The sequence below is a fragment of the Aquarana catesbeiana genome, linkage group LG04 (genome assembly GCF_042186555.1).
Source record: "Aquarana catesbeiana isolate 2022-GZ linkage group LG04, ASM4218655v1, whole genome shotgun sequence".
Lineage (NCBI taxonomy): Eukaryota > Metazoa > Chordata > Amphibia > Anura > Ranidae > Aquarana > Aquarana catesbeiana.
Window position 1 is genome coordinate 17,449,463 of NC_133327.1, and position 22,786 is coordinate 17,472,248.

Sequence of the window (22,786 nt, forward strand, 5' to 3'; positions counted from 1 at the left end):
TACAATATATACAGTATATATATATATATATACAGTATATATATATATATATATATATATATATATATATATATATACTATATTACCACAAGTATTGGGAGGCCTGCCTTTACAAGAACATGAATTTTAATGGCATCCCAGTCTTATGCCCCGTACACACGGTCGGACATTGATCGGACATTCCGACAACAAAATCCATGGATTTTTTCAGACGGATGTTGGCTCAAACTTGTCTTGCATACACACGGTCACACAAAATTGTCGGAAAATTTGATCATTCTGAACGCGGTGACGTAAAACACGTACGTTGGGACTATAAACGGGGCAGTAGCCAACAGCTTTCATCTCTTTATTTATTCTGAGCATGCGTGGCACTTTTTCCGTCGGATTTGTGTACACACGATCGGAAATTCCGACAACGGATTTTGTTGTCGGAAAATTTTATAGCCTGCACTCAAACTTTGTGTGTCGGAAAATCCGATGGAAAATGTGTGATGGAGCCCACACACGGTCAGAATTTCCGACAACAAGGTCCTATCACACATTTTCCATCAGAAAATCCGACCGTGTGTACGGGGCATAAGTCCGTAGGGTTCAATATTGAGTTGGCCCACCCTTTGCAGCTATAACCGCTTCAGCTCTTCTCGGAAGGCTGTCCACAAGGTTTAGGAGTGTGTCTATGGGAATGTTTGACCATTCTTCCAAAAGCACATTTGTGAGGTCAGGCACTGATGTTGGACTAGAAGGCCTGGCTCGTAGTCTCCGTTCTAATTCATCCCAAAGGTGTTCTATCGGGTTGAGGTCAGGACTCAAGGCCAGTCAAGTTCCTCCGCCCCAAACTCGCTCGTCCATGTCTTTATGCACCTTGTTTGTGTATTGGTGCACAGTCTTGTTCGAACAGGAAAGGGCCATCCCCAAATTGTTCCCACAAAGTTGAGAACATGAAATTGTCCAAATTATCTTGGTATGCTGATGCCTCAAGAGCTCCCTTCACTGGACGGGCCAAGCCCAACCCCTAAAAAAGAAACCCAACACCATAATTCCCCTCCACCAAATGATTTGTGCCAGTGCACAAAGCAGGGTCCATAAAGACATGGATTAGCGAGTTTGGGTTGGAGGAACTTGATTGGCCTGCACAGAGTAATATATATATATATATATTAAGAGGCAAAGAGGAAGAGGACCCCTTGTCAATATTTTTTGGTATCAAAGCCTCATTGGGGATATTTTCTTTCACTTCCTGTCTTGGAGGCACAGCAGGAATGAGGGGAAATCTCTCTGAAGTAAGGAAAATCCTCTCTTAGACAGTTGTTACCCAACCAAATGTTCCCCATTAGTAGAATACATCTTTATCCATTTTATGGTGAGAACTCAAAATTTTGGATTTTTTCCCCTAACTTTCATTCCCACTGACAAGTAACCAGGAGAAATAGAGATGGTGAATAAAACCTGACAGTGATTCCAGTCCTTTCCTACTCTATACAAAATGAAAAGTAAAGAGATTTGGCTTTAGATACAATTGAACTGGTTGAAAACGAGAAAAAAAAAAAAAAAAAAATTCCCCCACTTCCTTGGCTCCATTTATTTTGATCAACTAAATTCATTTCTTCTCACTGGACTTACTTAAAATCCACTTCACTGTGTTAAATTTTGCTTTTCAATACATTTTCCCCCCCAAACATTCCATGAGCTTGACGGATATGTCCCTTGAACTGCATTGTTTTGGGGCAGTCACTGGTAGACCAGTGGTGGCTGGTGCTCTAATTTCTTGGGGGGGTGCGGCCCCCCACCCAGCCAGCCAACCACCTCCCACCCCCGGCGCTCGTTCGTTCGATCGCTCGCTGCTTTGCTCGCCCATTGCCCCCCAGGCCCCCCGCCAGCCCCGCACTTACCCCATCCAGGTCGAGGCTTCCCCCCCTGTGCCTCCTCCCGACTCCCTGCGGTCACTTCTCCTCCTGGCCAATCATGATTTAGGACTCGCGGCCAAGGACTCCTGGCCAATCAGGTCTCAGGACCCACTTCCTGATTGGCTGGGAGGAGAAACAGGAGGACATTAGCAAATATTAATTATGTCACACAACTGGGTGGGCTCAGCCCACCCTTTTTGAAGCCAATTAGAGCCTCAGGCTCTAATCATGTGCTTCAAAAAAAAAAAAAAAGAAAAACAAACATTGAAATCCATGCGTCTGGCACCCTGCATGGAGATTAGGGGCCAGGCGCATGGATTAGGTGGTCGGCGCCCTTGCGCCCCATATGAGCTGCCGCCACTGTGGTAGACGGGGTGATTTACTAAAACTGGTGCACACAGAACCTGATCGGAACCAATCAGTTTCTAACTTCAAGTTTGTTCGATCAGGCTTTGTCAATAAAACCTAGAAGCTGATTGGTTACTATGCACAGCTGCACCAGTTTTAGTAAATCTCCTCCAGAGAGTGGAAACAGTAAAACATAATAACTACTACTAGCAATGATAACCTTTCATATGAGTATACATAGCTGCATCATGTTTATACAATATATATCATGATAAAGGTTAAAACATTTTTAAAAACAAGAATTTTTACATTAAAACATATATTTTCCAGGTGAAAAACTAAGACATTAGATAATTATATCATTTAAATGGGCTTTTCTATTTATTTATTTATTTTTTTATTGTTTTTTTCTGAAATCTAATGAAGTGGGGTAAACTCAGAATGAACAGGCTGCATGCGATCTGACCCCCCCCCCCCTCCAGAGTATCGAATTCCTGTCGCCTGTGTGGTTTACTTCTCTGTATAGACGCACTGTCCTCCTGCACCCTCCCCTCCATGATTGTATTATTGAGGGATAGTAGGATAGGATGCCAGTGCTGGAAGGCTGTATAAAAAACATACGACATATATGGTTATATTTACTAATTTAAATGGCTCCTGATTTCAAAACAGTATCCATAGCACAGAAGTTCTTTTAGAGAAAGTGAATTGGCCGTCTTGTCGCAGCGAGGTTGGACGGCCCGTTGGGGGGAGGTTGCGGACGGTCAAGATTTGAGGTTGTTTCTGTAGACCAGGGTGGTCGTCCTTTCCAGCTGTTTTTCCATTAGGAGGTCCAGGTCTTGGGAGGCCTTGTCCAGTTGCTCGGCCAGGTGAAATGTGGTGTCCAGCAGCTGATCCATCATGAGAAAGTTTTTCTTCAGTCTACGCAACAAACAAACAAAAAAAAAAAAATTTGTAAAAATATTTGCAAATGTTTTAATAGATATAATGTAATAGATTTGCATACATATTGGTTGGCTTCTTCTAGATCAGCCTTTCTCAACCTTTTCAACACTGAGGAACCCTTGAAATAATTCTTCAGTCTCAGGAAACCCTTGCTAAAAATTAAAAATCTATAACTCATGATACATTAGTGTGATGGTCAGTGAGAAGAACGCTCCTTACACTTGTGGTTATTGGGAAGAATTACCCCCTTACAGATAGCTAGAAAGATCAATGTATTAGTGGGACCTTACCTGAGAGGCAGAAATTGACCATTGCTCAAGGAACCTCTAGCAACTTCTGAAGGAACCCTACGGTTCCATGGAACCCTGGTTGAGAATCCCTGTTCTAGATGCTACAATGCTCCCCCTATGGATCAGAGCAATCTTTACACCTCTGCTATAGGTCAGTTTATTCAGTATTATGTTTGCTTTTACTTAAAGAGTAAATTCAGTCCCCTCTTTACTGGCTTCACCCCCCCCCCCCGGTACCTCCATTATGGCGCATTCACAGATGCACTGAAGATCTCTGGCCATGTTTTCAGGTCCTGGTAGGGCCCTTGGGTACATAAGCACATATGCAGGAGATTTTGATGAGGAGATTTTCTGTACATGTGCAAAGATGGCATGGTTTTGGGACTCCTCGTAATAGCTTCTTGCTCATGCACAAGGAAACCCATGCTTACACCGATGTTCTGGGAGACCCATGTGCGCAGATGTGCCGCAGGACTCGCTCGGAACCCCGAAGCCCAGAGGCATATCTTCGCTTGTGCATTATCTGGGGAAGGGGGACACAAACTTTACTTTTGCATAGGCAAAAAATTTGGAAAAGTCTTAAAAAAAAATATTAATACAAAAAAATATATACAGTCAGGTCCATAACTATTGGGACATCGACACAACTCTACTCTTTTTGGCTCTATACACAACCACAATGGATTTGAAATGAAACGAACAAGATGTGCTTTAAATGGGATAATGAGGGAATAACACACACCTGGCCATGGAACAGCTGAGCAGCCAAGCGTCCCATTACTTTTGGCCCCTAAAAAGTGGGAGGCACATATACAAACTGTTGTACACCGTTCATCTGATTTGGATGTAAATATCCTCAAATTAAAGCTGAAAGTCTGCAGTTAAAGCACATCTTGTTCATTTCATTTCAAATCCATTGTATTGGTGTAAAGAGCCAAAAAGATTAGAATTGTGTCGATGTCCCGATATTTATGGACCTGACTGTATATATATACATACATTTATATATATATATATATATATATTAATATTATACTGTGTGTGTATATATATATATATATATATATATATATATATATATATATATATATATATAATTTTTTTTAAAGACTTCCAAATGTTTCCAAATATATATATTAATATTACACTGTATACATATATATGACGCATCTATCACACGAGCTGATCTAGGAGGAGGGTGTGACTTTTCTCACAGTGCGGCCAAAGTTTTCACACTCAGCTCGGAGACACACAGCGGGAGATGCCCGCAGACTGTGTATGACATATAGTGGAGGAGGAGGAGGAGGAGGGAGCGGAGCACTCCGCTGCAGCCACAGCTTGGCCCAAAGAAACCCCAGGGCAGGCAGCCTACTGATCAAAAAAATGTTGATCGATCAAAAAAATTAACAATTAATTGAGGAATTAATCTTTAATTTCCACAGCCCTAAAAAAAAAGAAAAAAACGTATATTAATGGTTAGAAAATTATAAATAAGAAAAAGAGCGTGTAAATGATAGTTAAGGGGAGTCAGGGAAAATAGAGCTAATCAGGGCTGATTAAGGTAAACTAAGATTTAAATATAGTGTCTAAAAACATCATAAACTGCCAGAAGCTGATCCCTTTGATCTGCAGATGAATGAAACAGAGTAGATACAAATGTAACAATGCTAGCTACTTTGTTTCTCTGTTCTTTCACTCTGAACAAGGTTTATAAATACTTTTTCATACAATTCTTTTTTTGACAGCTACAGCTAAAGATTTTACCCACCAATTGTCGAAGGGAAGGCGCAATGGGATAAAAGGGCAGGGCATGCTACACATGCCCTCTGTACATGGATGAAGTCTTCTTGGGCGTGTGTAGCATTCCCAATGTTCACAAGTGATTAAAGTGAAAGTTGCTTTAGGCTCGATGTGGGTAAACTTTATTTAAAGCAAAAACCTTTATGCGTTCAGCATCCAGCAGTGATCACAGGTAATCGCTGACTGTGTGGACAGCCACGAATAACTGTAGCTGCCTGTCATTATTATGAGGTCTGCGACTGTAGCTAGCAGCTCACAACAGTAGCAAGAATCTGCAGATACTGCAATTTGCACCGGTGTTAGTTGTCAGTGTGAATGTAGCCTTAACCACTTCAGCCCCGGAAGATTTTACCCCCTTCCTGACCAGAGCGTTTTTTGCGATTCGGCACTGCGTCGTTTTAACTGACAATGGCGCGGTCGTGCGACGTGGCTCCCAAACAAAATTGACGTCCTTTTTTTCCCACAAATAGAGCTTTCTTTTGGTGGTATTTGATCACCTCTGCGATTTTTATTTTTTGCGCTATAAACAAAATAAGAGCGACAATTTTGAAAAAAACGCAATATTTTTTACATTTTGCTATAATAAATATCCCCCAAAAATATATAAAAAAACATTTTTTTTCCTCAGTTTAGGCCGATCGTATTCTTCTACATATTTTTGGTAAAAAAAAAATTGCAATAAGCGTTTAATAATTGGTTTGCGCAAACGTTATAGCGTTTACTAAATAGGGGATAGCTTTATGGCATTTTTATTAATAATTTTTTTTTTACTAGTAATGGCGGCGATCAGCGATTTTTATTGTGACTGCGACGTTATGGCGGACATGTCGGACATTTTTGACACATTTTTGGGACCATTGTCATTTATACAGCGATCAGTGCAATTAAAAATGCACTGATTACTGTGTAAATGGCACTGGCAGTGAAGGGGTTAACCACTAGGGGGCGGGGAGGGGTTAAGTGTGTCCTAGGGAGTGACTAACTGTAGGGGGATGGGCTGTATGTGTGACGTCACTGATCTCTGCTCCGATGACAGGGAGCAGAGATCGAGTGACACTTGTCACTAGGCAGAACGGGGAGATGCTGTTTACAATGGCATCTCCCCGTTCGTCCTCTCTGTGAGGCGATCGAGTGCGCGGGACCCGCGACCCGACTCATGGAGCTCCCGGCCGGCGTGCGCGCGTGCCGCCAGCGGCGCGCACGCAATGGCATGGCGGGCAATTCAAATGGACGTACAGGTACGCCCATTTGCCCAGCCGTGCCATTCTGCCGACGTACATCGGCGTGCGCCGGTCGGGAACCGGCTAAGGATATGTCCTTCTGAGACATTTTTCCAGGGAAAACTGTCTAAGGCTGGTCATACATAGTAAACACAGTTTACTATGTTTCAGTTATGAATGAACACAGTGAGTGATCAGTATAAATCACTCACTATGCTTATTCAGAAAAGGAAGGAGCTAGTAAATTACCTATTTGCTGGCCCCTTTTCCTGCTTCCCATCCTGAAAGATCCCCCGTCTGCAGCTGTTGGTGGGACAGGAGGAAAGCCATTGGCACTGCAATGGGGGGGTGGATGGTGCCAGTGCCGTCTTTAAAATTGATTGGACCCTGGGCAAAACCTTTCCTGGGCCCCCCCATGCAGTTTCGCTCTCCACCTGCTCTGAGACATACAATGAATAGCAGCTAGACTCGAAATCAGTTTACTGAATCAGATCAGGCAGCTATTGCGATTGGTTGCCAGAGGTTACAGTGTATCATTACCGCTCACTGACTGGTTGCTAGAGATTACAGCACACATTACTGCTCACTGAGTAGTTGCTAGAGGTTACAGCACATGATTTCTACTTGTTGATTGGTTGCCAGAGATTACTGTGGATATGACCTCGGGGGGGCATGATATACATATCAATGCTGCCGGCCGCCGCTATTTACATATGAATGCCACCGCTTTTTACATATAAATGCAGGTAATTTACATATAAACACAGGGTCTGCAGGTGAGTCACCTGTACACAACAATAGGGCAGCATTAGTAGCAGCACTTTACACTGAGATTTTGGGACACAGCACGGGACTAAAACCTCAAGAGACAAGGGAATTTAAACCAGGATAGTTGGCAAGTATGAGGCAGCTGCTTTGGGCCCCACAACAATGACAGGCCCTTTTTGCCCTGCCTTAAAGATGGCCCTGGATGGTGCACAGGGAGGATGATCAGTGCAGCGGGGGGGGCAATTAGAGGAACCAATCCCCTGTATGACTCTCTGTGCGTCAGGGAGAGGGGGAAAAGCTTGCTTTCAGCTGCTACAGGCCGAGCTGTACAGGGCATTGGCTCCTCTAATTGTCCTCCACCCACCGCAAAAACCTAATGTGACAGTGAGGCCAATTGGGCCCCCTGGAGCATTGGTGGAGTCACCGTTGCGACCCCTGAAGCTCCATTATGCAAGCCTATGATATTTACTTGTTTTAAACATTTTTTTTACATTTCTTCAGTTGCTTCCTGGTTTCTGGCCTAGGCCAAATTATGTCATACATCCCAGGAGGCAGGAAGGAGGGGCTTTCTCAGCTGCATGTATGAGTAACGTTCAGATGGATTCCAGGAAGCAAGGCTAAGTTTAGATGTTCCATTGGAGTGCAGTAAAAATGCAAGGCATTTAAAGCCCCTAACCATCCTCCTTTAAGTTGGCAGTGGACTGGGGTGTCTATATGTCATGATGCTTTGGACCTGCAACAATCACGTTGCGATCAGCGGGCAGCAAGCCCACTGAAAGTGACCCATTCAAGTGAATAGGGAAGCTCTGCAAACACCCTGCAACTGCATGCAATGTACAAGGTTGTGGCATGTTTGGATGCAAAAATGGGGTTAAAATAGGCAGTGAGGAGGTGTCACATCGCCTCCATGCTGCCTGCAAATTGCCTCTGAAAGCGATCCGGAAAGAGGTTTAAATCTAGCCTTAAAGTGGTTGTAAACCCTCACATATTCCCAGAGAAATGACTGGCCTTAGATGATACACAGAGATTAAACAAATCCTCCTACATAAGTTGTACCTCTTTATCAGCAGTCTTCTCTCCTCTACATCCATTCCAAGTCCAGAATTTATAAAGCTTGTCTGAGAGTTCAGAAAAAAGTAGGCGGAGAGCTAAAGTTACACTCTGCAGTGCTCAGTGAGGAGATCTCTGAGAGCTGATTGGAAAGAAGAGACACCCCCCCCCTCCACACAGCACACAGGAAGAGAGCTGAGGCTGTCAATCTGCTGCAGGTCCCTCCCCTGTCACCTTTTTTCTCTTGGTGTCAGGAAAACGTGTTAGAAGTGACTCATGATGATAGCAGAGGAACAAAGCAGCAGACAGAAATGACATTTAGGGGTATATAGACATGTGCAATATGTTTCTTTCCGAATCCGGTTTTTGTTATCCTTTATTAATTTTTTTATTTGAAAATTCATAAATTCGTAAATTCGAAAACCTGAAAATTCGAAAATCTGAAATAATAACTAACTATTAAATTATAGGTATTGGAATTTCCTTTCAAATGTGGCTGTTAGTGAACGTAAGGAATACGAAGTTATCCGAAGTTACGAATGATCCGAAATAATGAATGGCGTATCTAAACGAATGGAACGTAACGAATTAATAATAATAAATAATAATAATAAAAACTTTTGATTATTATTATTTATTATTAATTTGTTCCGTTCCATTTGTTTAAATGCGGCATTCGTCATTTCTGATCATTCGGAAGTTTGGATAAATTTGTATTCTTTACGTTCACTAAGGCCCCTTTCCCACTGAGGCGCTTGGGAAGGGGGTTGGAGGAGACAGGGCAATATAGCAGTTTAGTGTAAAGAGCTGGCTTTGGGATAACAAAGTAATACATATATAATTATTTTTAGAACAAGCAAGGCTTTCTTTTGGTGATATTGCCTTCCAATAATGATTTTATTTTTATGCAATGCATAGACAAAAAAACTTTGCAAAACTAAAAAAAAAAAAAAAACACTTTTTCTACTTTTAACAGTGTTAGTTAAAAAAACGTGTGTTACTGTACATTTTACACATTTTATATTTGTTTACATTTTATTTATATTATTTTTTTTTTACATTATAGATTTTTTACATATATTTGTTTATATTATTTGTTTTATAATTTTATTTTTATTATATTTTTTACATTTTTCACTAAGGCCCCTTTCCCACTGAGGCGCTTCTAAACTGCCAGTAAAGCATTTGAGCGCTTTTGAAGAGCTTTTGAGGTGCTTTTGAAGAGCTTTCCATTCATTTCAATGGAGAGGGGCGTTTTTTCACCGCCCTGCCAGCGCACCTCCCCAGTGTGAAAGCATTCATTGATTTTAATTGAAATAGTTTTTCGTGAGCCTTTCAGGCGCTTTTTTTTAGTGTGAAAGCGCCTCAGTGTGAAAGGGGTCTAACAGCCAAATTTGAAAGGAAATTCCAATACCTATGAATTTAATAGTTAGTTGTTATGAGTTAGTTATTTATTTAGAATTTTGGGATTCTCTTTCTTATTTTCAGATTTTCAAACTTACGAATTTTCGAATTTATGGATTTACGAATTTTCGAATCTACGAATAAACAAAATTACGAATTTTAGAACTTAGACCCCTTTCACACTGAGGCGCTTTTCAGGCACTTTCATTCTATAAAAAGCGACTGAAAAGCTCACGAAAAACTATTTCAATTAAAATCGATGAATGCTTTCACACCGAGGCAGTGTGCTGGCAGGGCGGTAAAAAAAATGCCTCTCTCCAGTGATATGAATGGAAAGCTCTTCAAAAGCGCCTGAAAAGCTCTTCAAAAGCACCTGAAAAGCTCTTCAAAAGCGCCTGAAAAGCTCTTCAAAAGCGCTCAGTGTTTTACTGGCAGTTTAGAACCACTTTAATGCTACATGACAAGTTAAATATAAAATTAATTGCAATTATTATGGAAATTAAATTATTAATACAAAAATGAAAATCATTATTTAAATTAAAATAAATGTAATAAAATTATCACAATATTTAAATTATTATTAAAATTATAATTAAATTTTAATAAAATGATCATCATCTGCCCTTACTCAAGGTAACCGTGGCTATGAATACTAGAGAAAAATCAAAGTGATTTCTCAACAAAATAAAGATCAATGATAAAGATCAACTTCTCCATCCATCTATGGAGATATGGATGGATGGAGGAGTTTGCTTTGAACATTAAAAATGATTAAATAGTGTTTTTGGTTTGTGGGGCTCTAATTACAGAAAGTGTTTCTTCAATCTGATCATAGTTGAATCTCTTTCACTATCCCATGGCACTGTTACGCCTGTAAAAAGAAGAGAAAAGACCCCCTCAAATTTGTTTTCAGTTGATTTTACAGGGATATCTGGAAATGATACAGCCCTTCCCCTTATGAGATGCATCCTACATGACGATAAGGAAGACAGCTTCTTGTTCAGAAGCATGTTAGCCGTGAGATAATTAAATTGCTCGCCTAGACGTTATCAATCTCCTCCTAACCAAAGTGCTTTGTACAACACATAAAGCACATTCCCTTCTCTTTTGCACAGGAAGCCAACTGAAGAACGTTTTCCGTAAAATGCCATCAAGGGAAAGTCTTTATAATTTGTTTCTTCCCATCATATTTAATAATGGGAGGATAATTAACCTCATTCACACAGGAAGAGGCTCTGGAAAGGAGAGCTGGGCGGTGAGCCATCGATCGCTTTTAAGGGGGGTGTAATTTTTATTGTGGTCAAGACTTAAAAATACAATTTAGCAGAAGGAGCTTTAAGGTTACTTTTCACGTGCTTCCTGTGTCTTCTTTTGTGGCCAAGAACCATAAAAGCTTCGGGTGCAGCTCCAAGACAGTCATCCTGTAATACTCTGGTTGCTTACATTGAAGGCAGGTGCCAGCATTAAGAGAGCCTGCGCTGGCTCTGTATACACAAGTGGAAAAGGAAAGATGGAACCCAATCCAAAAGAAACAGCCCAGGACCTCCTATGACTAGGGCTTTAGGGCAGGGCGAAACGTGTCGGACGTGTCCTGGGAGCAGTCGGGCTCAAGCCACTTTTTCTTACCTAGGCCATTTATTCAGAGTGCAGCCTTCCATCTTTCCTGTGTCTTCTTTTGCTTCAATGCTAAAAAAAAAAGGTTGTTTACAGAGCCCTGTAGCTCAAGCTGATTCAGGGTAATTTTTCCACCCTGACTTTCCCTCTTTCCAGTAGTATCAAAGAGGACCTGTACTGTTGAAAGGGCCAGCTGAGGGCAAAGGACTACTCACTAGTATTATTTGTGGTCTCTCCGCAGCTGATTTTTTTTTCCCCATTGCTGACTTACTATGGCTTGTTCTTTACTGTGTCAATAGGTGGAGACGGCCATCTTGGTGAAGGTAAGGCTTTTCTTCCTCACATTAGAACTGCCCGCCTTAGGACAAGTAAGGTAATGATGAAGGAGGAGCAGCAGGAGAGGTGGAAGAAGCACAGATCCATAGAATTGAGAAACAGAATCCGGGAGATTCTTGCAATGCAGGTCCTCAGGTACAGCTTCCCCTTCAGCAAGGAGAACAGTGATCAGCACAATAGTGACATCACCAAATCTCACTCCAAATCTGCTGAGACTAGCTGTCAGAGACAGCAATGCAGAACGAAAATATTTGTTTAGTTTCATTTCGATTTGTTATTTAAATAATTTTGTTTTAGTTAAATTCGTTAAATTCATTTTCGGAATTTGTTTCGTTTCATTGATTCATTTTCAAATTTGATTCTAATTTTTTTTAATTAGGTTGCACTGAATCAAATTTGAATTTATTCTATTTGAAATTTAAATTTCAGAATATGGTTATATTTTTTTCTATTTTATTTTATTCTATGCTATTCTATTGTTTTTTTCTATTCTATTATTTTTTTTCTATTCTATCCTATTCTATTCTATTTCAGTGTTTTCTATTCCATTTTTTTCTATTATTTTCTAATCTGTTCTTTCGGGTTTGAATTTATTCAATTTGAAATAAAAATTTTGGAAGACAGTTATATTCTTTCTATATTATTCTATTTTGTTCTATTATATATTTTTTTCTTTTATATTCTATTCTTTTCTATTCTTTTATTTTCTATTCTTTTCTATTCTATACTATTCTGTTAAAGTTAGAATTTATTCTATTCGAAATTCCAGTTTCGGAAGGCGGTTATATGCTATTCTAATCTATTCTGTTCAAATTTATTCTATTTGAAAGTCGAATTTCGGTAGAAAGTTATATTCTTTTTGTTTTATTCTATTCTGTTTTTTTTTCTATTCTATTTTTCTATTCTATTCTTTTCTACTCTATTCCTTTTTTTCTTATTTTCTATTCTATTTTATTCTATTCTTGTTTCAAAATTGAATCGAATAACTACATTTTAATTTAGTTATTTTGGATTTGTTTAAATTCGTTACTATTGTAATTTGGAACTTTGGATACATCCAAATCTCAGAATAACGAAAAATGCGCCTGAGTTTTGATTCGGAACGAAACAAACTGCACATGTCTAAGATATACAGCTATAAACTGAAGGTATAGGAAGTGTAATGCTATTATTAAAATGGAGTTCATACTCCACTCATATTCCAAGTGAATTAATTGGCCTTAAACATTTATAAGTAAGAAAGTGACAACAATAACTTAATAATGAATATTTAAATGTTTACATAACCTAGATTTGGACTGGTTCCCTTTATGGTGGCTTCACGTATATATCTATACAACGCGAATAATTATAACAACTGACAAAAAAAAAAAAATACAAGCCAAAGACCCTTCAATTGATCATTTAGTGAGCTCTTGATCAATCGGCCATGGTGGTTTTTGATTGTTTCTGATCGATCAAACACATATGTGTCTAAGAACTCCTTGTAATACAGATCAATTAAAGGATCATTTTTAATAGATCAATTCATTTTTTCAGTCGAAAATAATAAGCGTGAAACAATACCACGTGTGTTGTGTGGTTTAATACTTTGATCGATGATGAGCAGCTTGTTTACGATTGATTGTATGTAGACTGATCACAAATCCCGTATGGGATAGGAAGATCTTATCATGTTACTTTTTGCTGGCCCAAAGGAAGAGAGTCGGGATGGGGTTAATAATACAGACTGAAGAGAAGCCTCCTGAGATAAGGTCCTCTCCTCTATGGGCCATTATGGTGCTGTTATCTCCTGAATGGATTTTACGTCTTTTGGATCCAATTATATTATGTTGTACTTTCCTGGAATTGCTGTTTTCTACATTGTTACCTATTGTTGCCATCTACGTTCCTTCATTAGTGAGGTTAGTGATCTACATTCCATTGTTCCCAGGTTCTTCAACGATCGGTGATATTATCTGACCCATCTAATTACTGGACACAACAAGGAGAGCAGTGCCGCTCTCAGATTCTGAGTTTTATCTGATGGATGCATTAGGCTACAGCTAAGTACTTGGAGCCAACTACTGCAGGGCTAGGTATAGAAATGAAGGGACATATGGAGCACTAATTGTATTTTATGGCATCATGCCACACATCTAAAATGTTATCGTAAAATGATTTTGAAAGAAGAAGAAATGCATGTGAGATATAGGCAAAAAATAAATAAAATAAAGAATTTTAAACAAAAAAAAAAATAGCATGCATTTTAATAGAGTGAATAGAGTCTCAGGATGTGCTGCAGATGATAGATGTTTGACCACTTGCTTACTGGGCACTGAAACCCCCCTCCTGCCCAGACCAATTTCCAGCTTTCAGCACTGACGCACTTTGACAATTGCGTGGTCATACTACACTGTACCTAAATTAATTTTTTATAATTTTTTTTCACACAAATAGAGCTTTCTTTTGGTGGTGTTTAATCACAGCTGGGGTTTTTATTTTTTGCTAAACAAAAAAAAAAAAAGATGGAAAATTTTGAGAAAAAAATAAATCATGTTTCATAGTTTGTTATAAAATTTTGCAAACAGGTAATTTTTTTCCTTCATTGGTATGCGCTGATGAGGCGGCACTGGTGGGCACTGATAGGCTGAACTGATGGGCACTGATAGGCACAGATAAGGCAGCACTGATGGGGACAGATAAGGCGGTACTGATGAGGACAGATAAGGTGGTACTGATGGGGATAGATAAGGCGGCACTGATGGCCACTGATAAGATGGCACTGATGGGCCCTGATGGGTGGCACTCATGGCTGTTACTGATGGGCACTGATAGGTGTTACTGAAAGGTACCACTGATAGATGGCACTGATGGGCACTGGTCGGTGACACTGATGGGCACTGGTCGGTGACACTGATGGGCACTGGTAGGTGACACTGATGGGCAGCACTGTTGATGAGGCACTGATTGGTGACACTGATAGGTGGCACTGTGGGCACTGATGGGTGGTGCTGGTGGGCACTAGTAGGCAGCACTGTTGTGCACTGGTAGGTGGCACTGGCATGTGGCACAGGTGGGCACAGATGAGCTGGCAGGAGCTCTCCTTGATCGGGACTGATGCACCTCTGAGAGCCACCGGTGAATGGCTTTTTTTTTCAGAAAAAATAGCAGATTACCGGCTCTGTTTACATCACATGATCAGCTGTCATTGGCTGACAGCTGATCATGTGGCAAGGGGTCGGGATCGACCCCTTACTCCGATCTGTGATCAGCCGAGTCTCAGAGACTTGCTGATAACAGAGCGTGCCGCGCACGCCCTGCACCGGGTGCGCAGGATGCTCGGGCACGGGAGGACGTCTATTGACATACTCCCGGCAAAGTGAGTCCGCGCTGTAGCCGTCATTCGGCTATAGCATGGATCTGAAGCAGTTAAAGGGTCAGTCTACCTGAAAGTAATAGTTCAGGTAAAGATAGAGCATGGTAGACTGAGTTAGCCCTTGTGTCCTATATGCAGGGTAGAAGGGGAAGCTGCCCTGGATGCAGCAGAGCAAATGGGGCAGAGAATGAAAGTAGAATAGTACACCCATTTTACAGCATGCATTAGAAGTGGGGGAGGTGGAGGAAGTTCCACATTCTTGCCCTGGGTGCTGGATGGACATGTCCTGGTACGGTCTATATGTCTTGGATAATTCATCAGTGAGATCTCCCTCCCATCATTTCCAACTCTCTGCCCTGTGCTTTGCGTGTGAATAGAGTCTCAGGATGTGATGCATATGATAGGATTTTAAAGGGTCAGTACAACTAAAAGTGATGGTTCAGGGAAAGATAGACTATGGTGAACTGAATCAGTCGCTGGCTTCCTGTGTCTTCTACTGTTTACTCCATCCGTAAATTCTCCCTGCCATCATGTGCCCTGTGCTGTGATGTGCTTAAGGACCAGGCCTTATTTGACACCTCTTATTTACAAGTAAAAATCAGTATTTTTTTGCTAGAAAATTACTTAGAAACCTCCGAACATTATCTATTTTTTTTAGCAGAGACCCTAGAGAATAAAATGGCCATCGCTGCCATTTTTTATGCCACTGCAGTTTTTCAAATGCAATTATAAAAAAAATAAAAATGTTAAACCGCTGTATGGTCTTGGCCACCATCCTGCAGCTCAGTTTCAGGGTCTTGGCAATCTTCTTATAGCCTAGGCTATCTTTATGTAGAGCAACAATTCTTTTTTTCAGATCCTCAGAGAGTTCTTTGCCATGAGGTGCCATGTTGAACTTCCAGTGACCAGTATGAGAGAGTGAGAGCGATAACACCTGCTCCCCATTCACAGCTGAGACACTAACAAGTCACATGACACCGGGGAGAGAAAACCGCTAATTGGGCCCAATTTGGACATTTTCACTTAGGGGTGTACTCACTTTTGTTGCCAGTGGTTTAGACATTAATGGCTGTGTGTTGAGTTATTTTGAAGGGACAGCAAATTTACACTGTTATACAAGCTGTACACTCACTACTTTACATTGTAGCAATGTGTCATTTCTTCAGTGTTGTCACATGAAAAGATAGAATAAAATATTTACAAAAATGTGAGGGGTGTACTCACTTTTGTGAGATACTGTATAATACTGCTCTATAACCTATTGAATACACATTTCCAATGTATCACTTACTGTATTTTTAATATGCAATATTCTCTTGTACCACCATATTTTCATAGATAAAAAGTTTGTATACAAAAAAAAAAAAAAAAAGAATGATTGCTCTCACTATAACGTTTGTGGCAATACTTTAGATGTGTGGTGCGAACACCGTTTACATATGCATGCATGACCTATGTATGTGTTCACTTCTGCGTGCGAGCACGAGGGGATGGGGGCGCTTTAAAACTTTTTATTTTTTTATATTTATTTTATTTATTTATTTTTTATTTTTATACTGTCCCTTTTCATTTTTTTTATCACTTTTATTACTATCACAGGAAATGTGATAGAAATAAGAAATAAGGGATGTCAGGTCCTCTTTATGGAGACATCAGGGGTCTATAAGACCCCAGATCTCTCCTCTACCCTTGAAAGCATCAGATCAAAAAAAGCCAAAACATTGGTCTTACGCTTTCATTAAAAAAAATGGTTTACATCCACCCTAGACCGGATGTGACCTCATGACGTCGCTATAGTCCTCCTAGATCATAGAGGTGAGGTGAGACGATCTGGTCTCTCCTCACCTCAGTGGCCAGCCGTGCGAACCGCCAGATCATCTTCCGGGCTCGCTGGTGAGAACGGTAAGCCCGAGAAACACTGGTGAGCGAGCGGCAGGATGGGGAGGCTCTCCTTCTGCTGCTTCTAACAGCGATCCAGCGGCTAATCAGCCACTTGGATCACTTTTATAAGAAGGGGAATTGCCAGGTGAAAAAAAAAATACGGGGGGGCTATTGCTGATAGCATCAGCTATAAGCTCGGTAAACAACTTCAAAGCCGTCATGTATATATACATATTGCGGTCTTAAGGTGGAGGGTCAGTATAGATAGAACATGATGGGCTGAGTAAGCCCCTGGCTTCCTGTGTCTTCTATACTCCATCTGTGAGATCTTCCTGCCATCATTTCCAACTCTGTGTCTTGTGCTCTGTGTGAATAGAGTCTCCAGATGCGCAATAGTTCACGTAAAGATAGAACATGGGGGGCTGAGCCAGCCCCTTGCTTCCTATATGTCTTAGATACTTCATCAGTGAGATCTCCCTGCCATTGTTCCGACTCTGTGCCATGATCACCTAGAGTTTTGGTGTCCCCGTCCACCTTTGTATGTTCCAGCCCCCATTATATTCTCCATGAATTAAAAAAAATCAAAAACCCAAAAGATAAGGAGGTTCAGTCTTCATTGTTTCCTTGCTATAGGAATGCCAGCTTATATGCTTGCTGTATGGGGAAATAGAATTCAAAGGGTATACAGAGTTTTTTAGTTAGTTATTATTTCAAATTTTACTGATTTTCTTTATTTTTTTCAGATTTTCAAATTTTCGGATTCGTAATTCGGAAAATTCGGAATTCGAAAATTCGGAAATTCAGAATTCGAAAATTCGAAATTTGGAAATTTGAAAATTCGAAAATTCAGAAATTCAAAATTGAAAAAATTTGAAAATTCGAAATTTGGAAATGTGAAAATTTGGAAATTCGTAATTTGAAAATTCTGAAAATTCGTAATTGAAAATTCTCAAATTTTAAAATTCGGAAATTCGGAATTCGAAAATTTGGAATTTGAAAATTCGGAAATTCGAAAATTTGAAAATTCGGAAATTTGAAAATTCAGAATTTGAAAATTCAGAAATTTGAAAATTCGGAGATTCGAAAATTCGGAAATTCGAAATTTGAAAATTTGAAAACTGCTGTCTGTGATCCTAGGTAAATACTAGGAGGAAATCCAAACAGAATTGGCTGCACACCACAGCCAGTCCAAGGAATTTTATTGTGCAATCTTCAAAAAAAGGACCACCACCAGGTTTTGTGTATTGTTATGAATAAGCACAAAGTTTGTGTGAAACGCATCAACCAGTTTTAGCTTGACTGTGTCCTGGTGGTGGTGGAGATTGCACAATAAAATTTCTTGGACTGGCCGTGGTGTACAGCATATTTTGTTTGGATTCCAGTGTTATGGAAGCGAGCTGGGGCTAGCACCCAGAAGCCGAGTCCATCAGACCAATCACACTCACCTGGAGCGGAGCGCCTTTCCTTTCCTTTTATAATTATCTAGGATGAGCTTAGTGTTTGGTCCAAACGTAAGAGCACTTGTTGTTCAGCTCCTTGGATGTTTAGGGCATTTGGCATTGACAAATGTGACAACTTCTGGCTGTCAAGAGTTACTAAGGAAGCAGCGGGTGCTAACACCCGTCATGTCCTAACCCACCACTGACATCTCCTGGCCCAATAACCTACATGCCCAGGAATCCCTGTAAACAAATTAGCAGGGATCAGAGGGGTTACATCACGGCGCAGATATGGCCACATGACCATATCTGGGCAATGATGTCACCACTATCGCCACCCCTTCCACTATATAGCTGATGACAGCCTGAGGAGCTGTCATTCGGTAAGTGGCATCATCGGAGTGGGTCTTTGTATCCAGCAAGGCGGTTGATGGCAGGCATCGTGACTGATGATGGATTTACCATGAGGGACCTTTTTAGGGGATTTTTACATTTTAATAAAGGGCGTCTCAAACATTTGGGTGCTTTTTTTTTGGGGGGGGGGGGGGGTTACATTTTTCTCCTGAATGAGTAAGGTTACTATTATTCAAAGGGGCTTCTAGATTCTGATAAGCCCTCCTCCCACAAACCCCCACAGCCACCGGCTAGTGTTATGGGAAAGAGGGCTTTGTCTTCATTAACATGAAGACAAGGTGCTTTGCCAGGGGAGGATATTTTTTTCATTGTTTCTTTTGGATATGCTAGGCCTGGTCATAGAATTTAAACCCAATCCCCCATTTATGTAAGTGGTAGTGACATGATGCAAATGCGTACAGGTGGAAATGAAGTCAACATAGTTACACCATTCACCCAATAATTACTATACTTTGGTATCCTGCACAACGACATCATGCACCACCAGTACATAAATATGACAATCCCACTGGTTTCCACTCTCTAACTAGAGGTCAAAATATGAGGAAGAATAGAACTCCAGATTAAACTGATAAGGGATCCAAAGGGACTACCAATTTACTTCAGAGGCAAAGTGGGAGCAAATCGATTCACCCACCAGATTGCTCGGTTTTCATCCTTCATCTCTCTGAATCTGCCCAATCTGAGTGGAATTTAATTTTCAATGGGTTGATTTGCTTGAATACGGAGCTGGTAATACAGTATACCTTAAAATCTGAATGTGCAATCTTCTTTAGAACTATCAAAACTATATAGCAGATAAACTTTACCTAAGCAATCAATTCAGTTTGTATCTAGTCAGGTAGGCTCTTGTACTATATCAGGGGTCTCCAAACTTTCTGAACAAAGGGCCAGTTTACTGTCCTTCAGACTTTGAGGGGGCCGGACTATGGCTAGAGGGAGTAGAAAATTCCCTGGCATCAATGGGAGTAAAGAATGCCCCATCATTGGTGTCAGTGGGTGGAATAGTCCCCCGTCATTGGTATTTGTCGGAGGTATAGAGCCCCATTGTTGGCATTGGGGGAAGAAATAGTACCCCATCATTGGTGTCATTGGGAGGAATAGTGCCCCATTGTTGGTATCAGGGGAAGGAATTGTGCCCCATGGTTGGTATTCGTGGGAAGAATAGTGTCCCATCGGTGGTGTCAGTGGGAGGAATAGTGCCCCATTATTGGTATTCGTGGGAGGAATTGTGCCCCATCATTGGTATTCGTGGGAGGAATAGTGCCCTATTATTGGTATCAGTGGGAGGAATAGTGCCCCATTGTTGACATTAGGGGAAGAAATAATACCCCATCATTGGTGTCATTAGGAGGAGTAGTGCCCCTTTATTGGTATTAATGGGAGGAATAGTGCCCCATCATTGGCATTAGTGGGAGGTATACAGTTCCATTGTTGGCATTAGGGGAAGAAATAGTACCACACCATTGGTGTCATTGGGAAGAATAATGCCATCATAGATATCAGTGGGAAGTATAGGTACACTATTCTTCCAGTTGGTGTCAGCTGGAAGAATAGTGTCCCATCATTAGTGTCAGTGGGAAGAATAGTGCCCCATTGTTGGTATTAGTGACAGGAATTATGCCCCATTGTTGGTGTAGACGCTATAGTGCCTTTTATCAGGAATAGTGTCCCTAGGGCCTGATAAAGGCAAGCAAAGGGCCACATCCAGCCCCTGGGCTGCAGTTTGGAGACCACTGTACTACATACTGTAACTGTTTGTAGATCCAAAGAAAAGTGTTCACCCAGATTTCAGGACAGTAAAGTAACACACAACAGATCTGATCCCTACTTTTTCTTCTCGTCTGGAATATCCGAGCCATCGTCGTCCATCCGAGTGTGGAGCTCAACTATGATTTTATTCAGCGTCCCGTAGAATTCCTTGTTGTCCTCTCGTATTCCTTTATTATGTTGTGTGATGACCTCCTGGTAGCCAAGGTCCTGAGCGTCAACGTTCACTGTGTACTTCAAACTCTGCAAAACCCTGTTGTGGTCCTGGAGAAGGTTCTGTAGGTACTGTACATCTTCCTTAATGCTCCGACCATTGTCCTTCCTCACGCATGACTCCTGGCGAGGGGTCACGAAGGTCATCTGACACTTATTGGTGGGTGGTGGGTTATGCTGGGGCTCCTTGGGCTGGTCTTGCTGGTTGGTTGGGAGGAATCCAGAGCCTAAATCAGCCAGGGCTTCATCTCCGCTCTGCGCTGAGCTGAACGATATGGCAAGCCACAACATCAGCGCCATGCATAGTGCCCGGTACAGCTGCATTGTACCCTGGAAGGAGAACACAAATTATTATTAGTGTGGACTGCTGGTTGTAAATTCAACAGCAAGTAGACCTTCAACTTATTCAAGGTGTCCCCCTCCCTCACAACAATGCTGCATAAAAGTACCTATTGGGGGGGGGGGGGGGGGGGATAGTCAGATAATTTACTTACCTTTCCCAGACTTCCATAGTTCAGGGGGTGACATCATTCTCTTGCCAACAAGATCCCTGGAAATGTTGAGTAGCTTCAAGAAAAGACACAACAGCACAGTACAGTATCATCTTCTCGTGAGATATGGTCTACTCAACATACTCTGAGATCCGGCCTGAGGATGAAGCCATTGTCACCTAGATGCTGTGGGAGAAAGCTGGAGAAAGCATTTTTTGGAGGAGGAGGGGAAAACTTGCATAAAAAATCATGCCACTGAGGTGGAGCATTAACGTTAATACACAATACACCAACTTGACTCTTTTGCTGATTTTTGTCCCTTTAATTCCATCTTTTCTCTAGGGGTTGCATTGTTTGTCTGTAAAGCGTATATGCCCAAGCAATACCAAAATGTACCCCCAAATACCTTCTTCTACCCCTGTAGGTCATACCTCCAAAATAATTTTTCTTCCACCCTGTTCCTGTAGCCAAGAACAGCTTTTATTACTCCCTATGACATCGTCCTCAGGATTGTAATGTGTGCAGGGGCAGCTGCTGGGAGGTCAGTTCCTATTGTTGTAGGTATGCCCCCAGAACCACATCTCACAAAAGTCCTTTCCCCACACAGGGCAGGCTCTTGGGAGTCAAGACAGAAGCTGGAATGCCACTGGCAGTGCAGGTGCCACTGGGTAGAGGGGGGGAGACATTTCTTAGCTGGGCTGCCCTACCTAGTAAAGATATAGAAGCAATGTGTATTATATCACTTCAATTTGGCCATCGCATTCCCTGGGGAGAAGGTAATGGAGCACAATCTGTGCTCTGTAAGCTCCAATGGAGCTCCAATGGAGGGCAGGTGAGAAATCAATGATCTCAAAAAATCCTGATGATTTATTAAAGAGAACCTGTCACAACAAAGTAGTAGTCCCTTGGTTCCCTATGTGATAAAAAGTTCAGCGATAAAAAGAAAGTTGTAAGGCTGGGTTCACACTATTGCAAATCGGATGCGGGAAAATTCACAACAACAGGAGATTTTGCCCGACTCTCTGTGGAGCCGGTTCACATACCTCCGCTGCGGCTCCGGTGCAAATTTGCACAGGAGCCCTGTGTGTCTTTTGGTCCATTTTAGTTCCGAATTCAGCCAAAAATTTGGGCTGAAATCGGACCTAAAACAGTGAATGGGGACGCACCAGACCCCTCCTGTGAGCCGCATGCGATGCTAGAGTGAACCCAGACTAAAAGAAATAAAGTTACACCCAATCATTTAATCCCCCCCCACCCCCTTAAAAAATTGGAGCCCCCACATATACACACATTCAACTGTAAACACATGCATTGGGGGCCTACGTATGAAAATTTTGATTGTGATGCACATATCGCTGCACACACTGGAGTGGGAAGCAATAACTCTTCATCTTCATCTCTTTCTTTCGTTTTCCTTCCCTTCTTCCTTCCTTCCTCTTTTTTTCTCCCTTCCTTCCTTCTTATTTTCATTCTCTCATTTCATCCCTTTTTTCTGCTTTCCTTTTTTCATTCATTCCTCTTTTCTTCATTCAGTCTAT

General features: G+C 41.3%; 1 protein-coding gene across 2 annotated transcripts in view; it reads right to left on the reverse strand.

Moving 5' to 3' along the window:
* Window positions 1–1,913: 1,913 nt before the first annotated feature.
* LOC141139081 (uncharacterized) overlaps window positions 1,914–22,786 on the reverse strand; it is a 160,184-nt gene continuing 139,311 nt past the window's right edge. Inside the window, exons 2-3 of one of the 2 annotated variants that reach the window (XM_073624885.1) lie at window positions 20,606–21,087; window positions 1,914–3,176 (exon numbers count right to left, since the gene is read on the reverse strand). In XM_073624885.1, coding sequence (XP_073480986.1) covers window positions 3,020–3,176; window positions 20,606–21,081 — 633 coding nt within the window. In that variant the 5' untranslated portion in view covers window positions 21,082–21,087 and the 3' untranslated portion in view covers window positions 1,914–3,019. The remainder of the gene's footprint in view (window positions 3,177–20,605; window positions 21,088–22,786) is intronic. The other variant, XM_073624883.1, reaches the window with a different exon arrangement.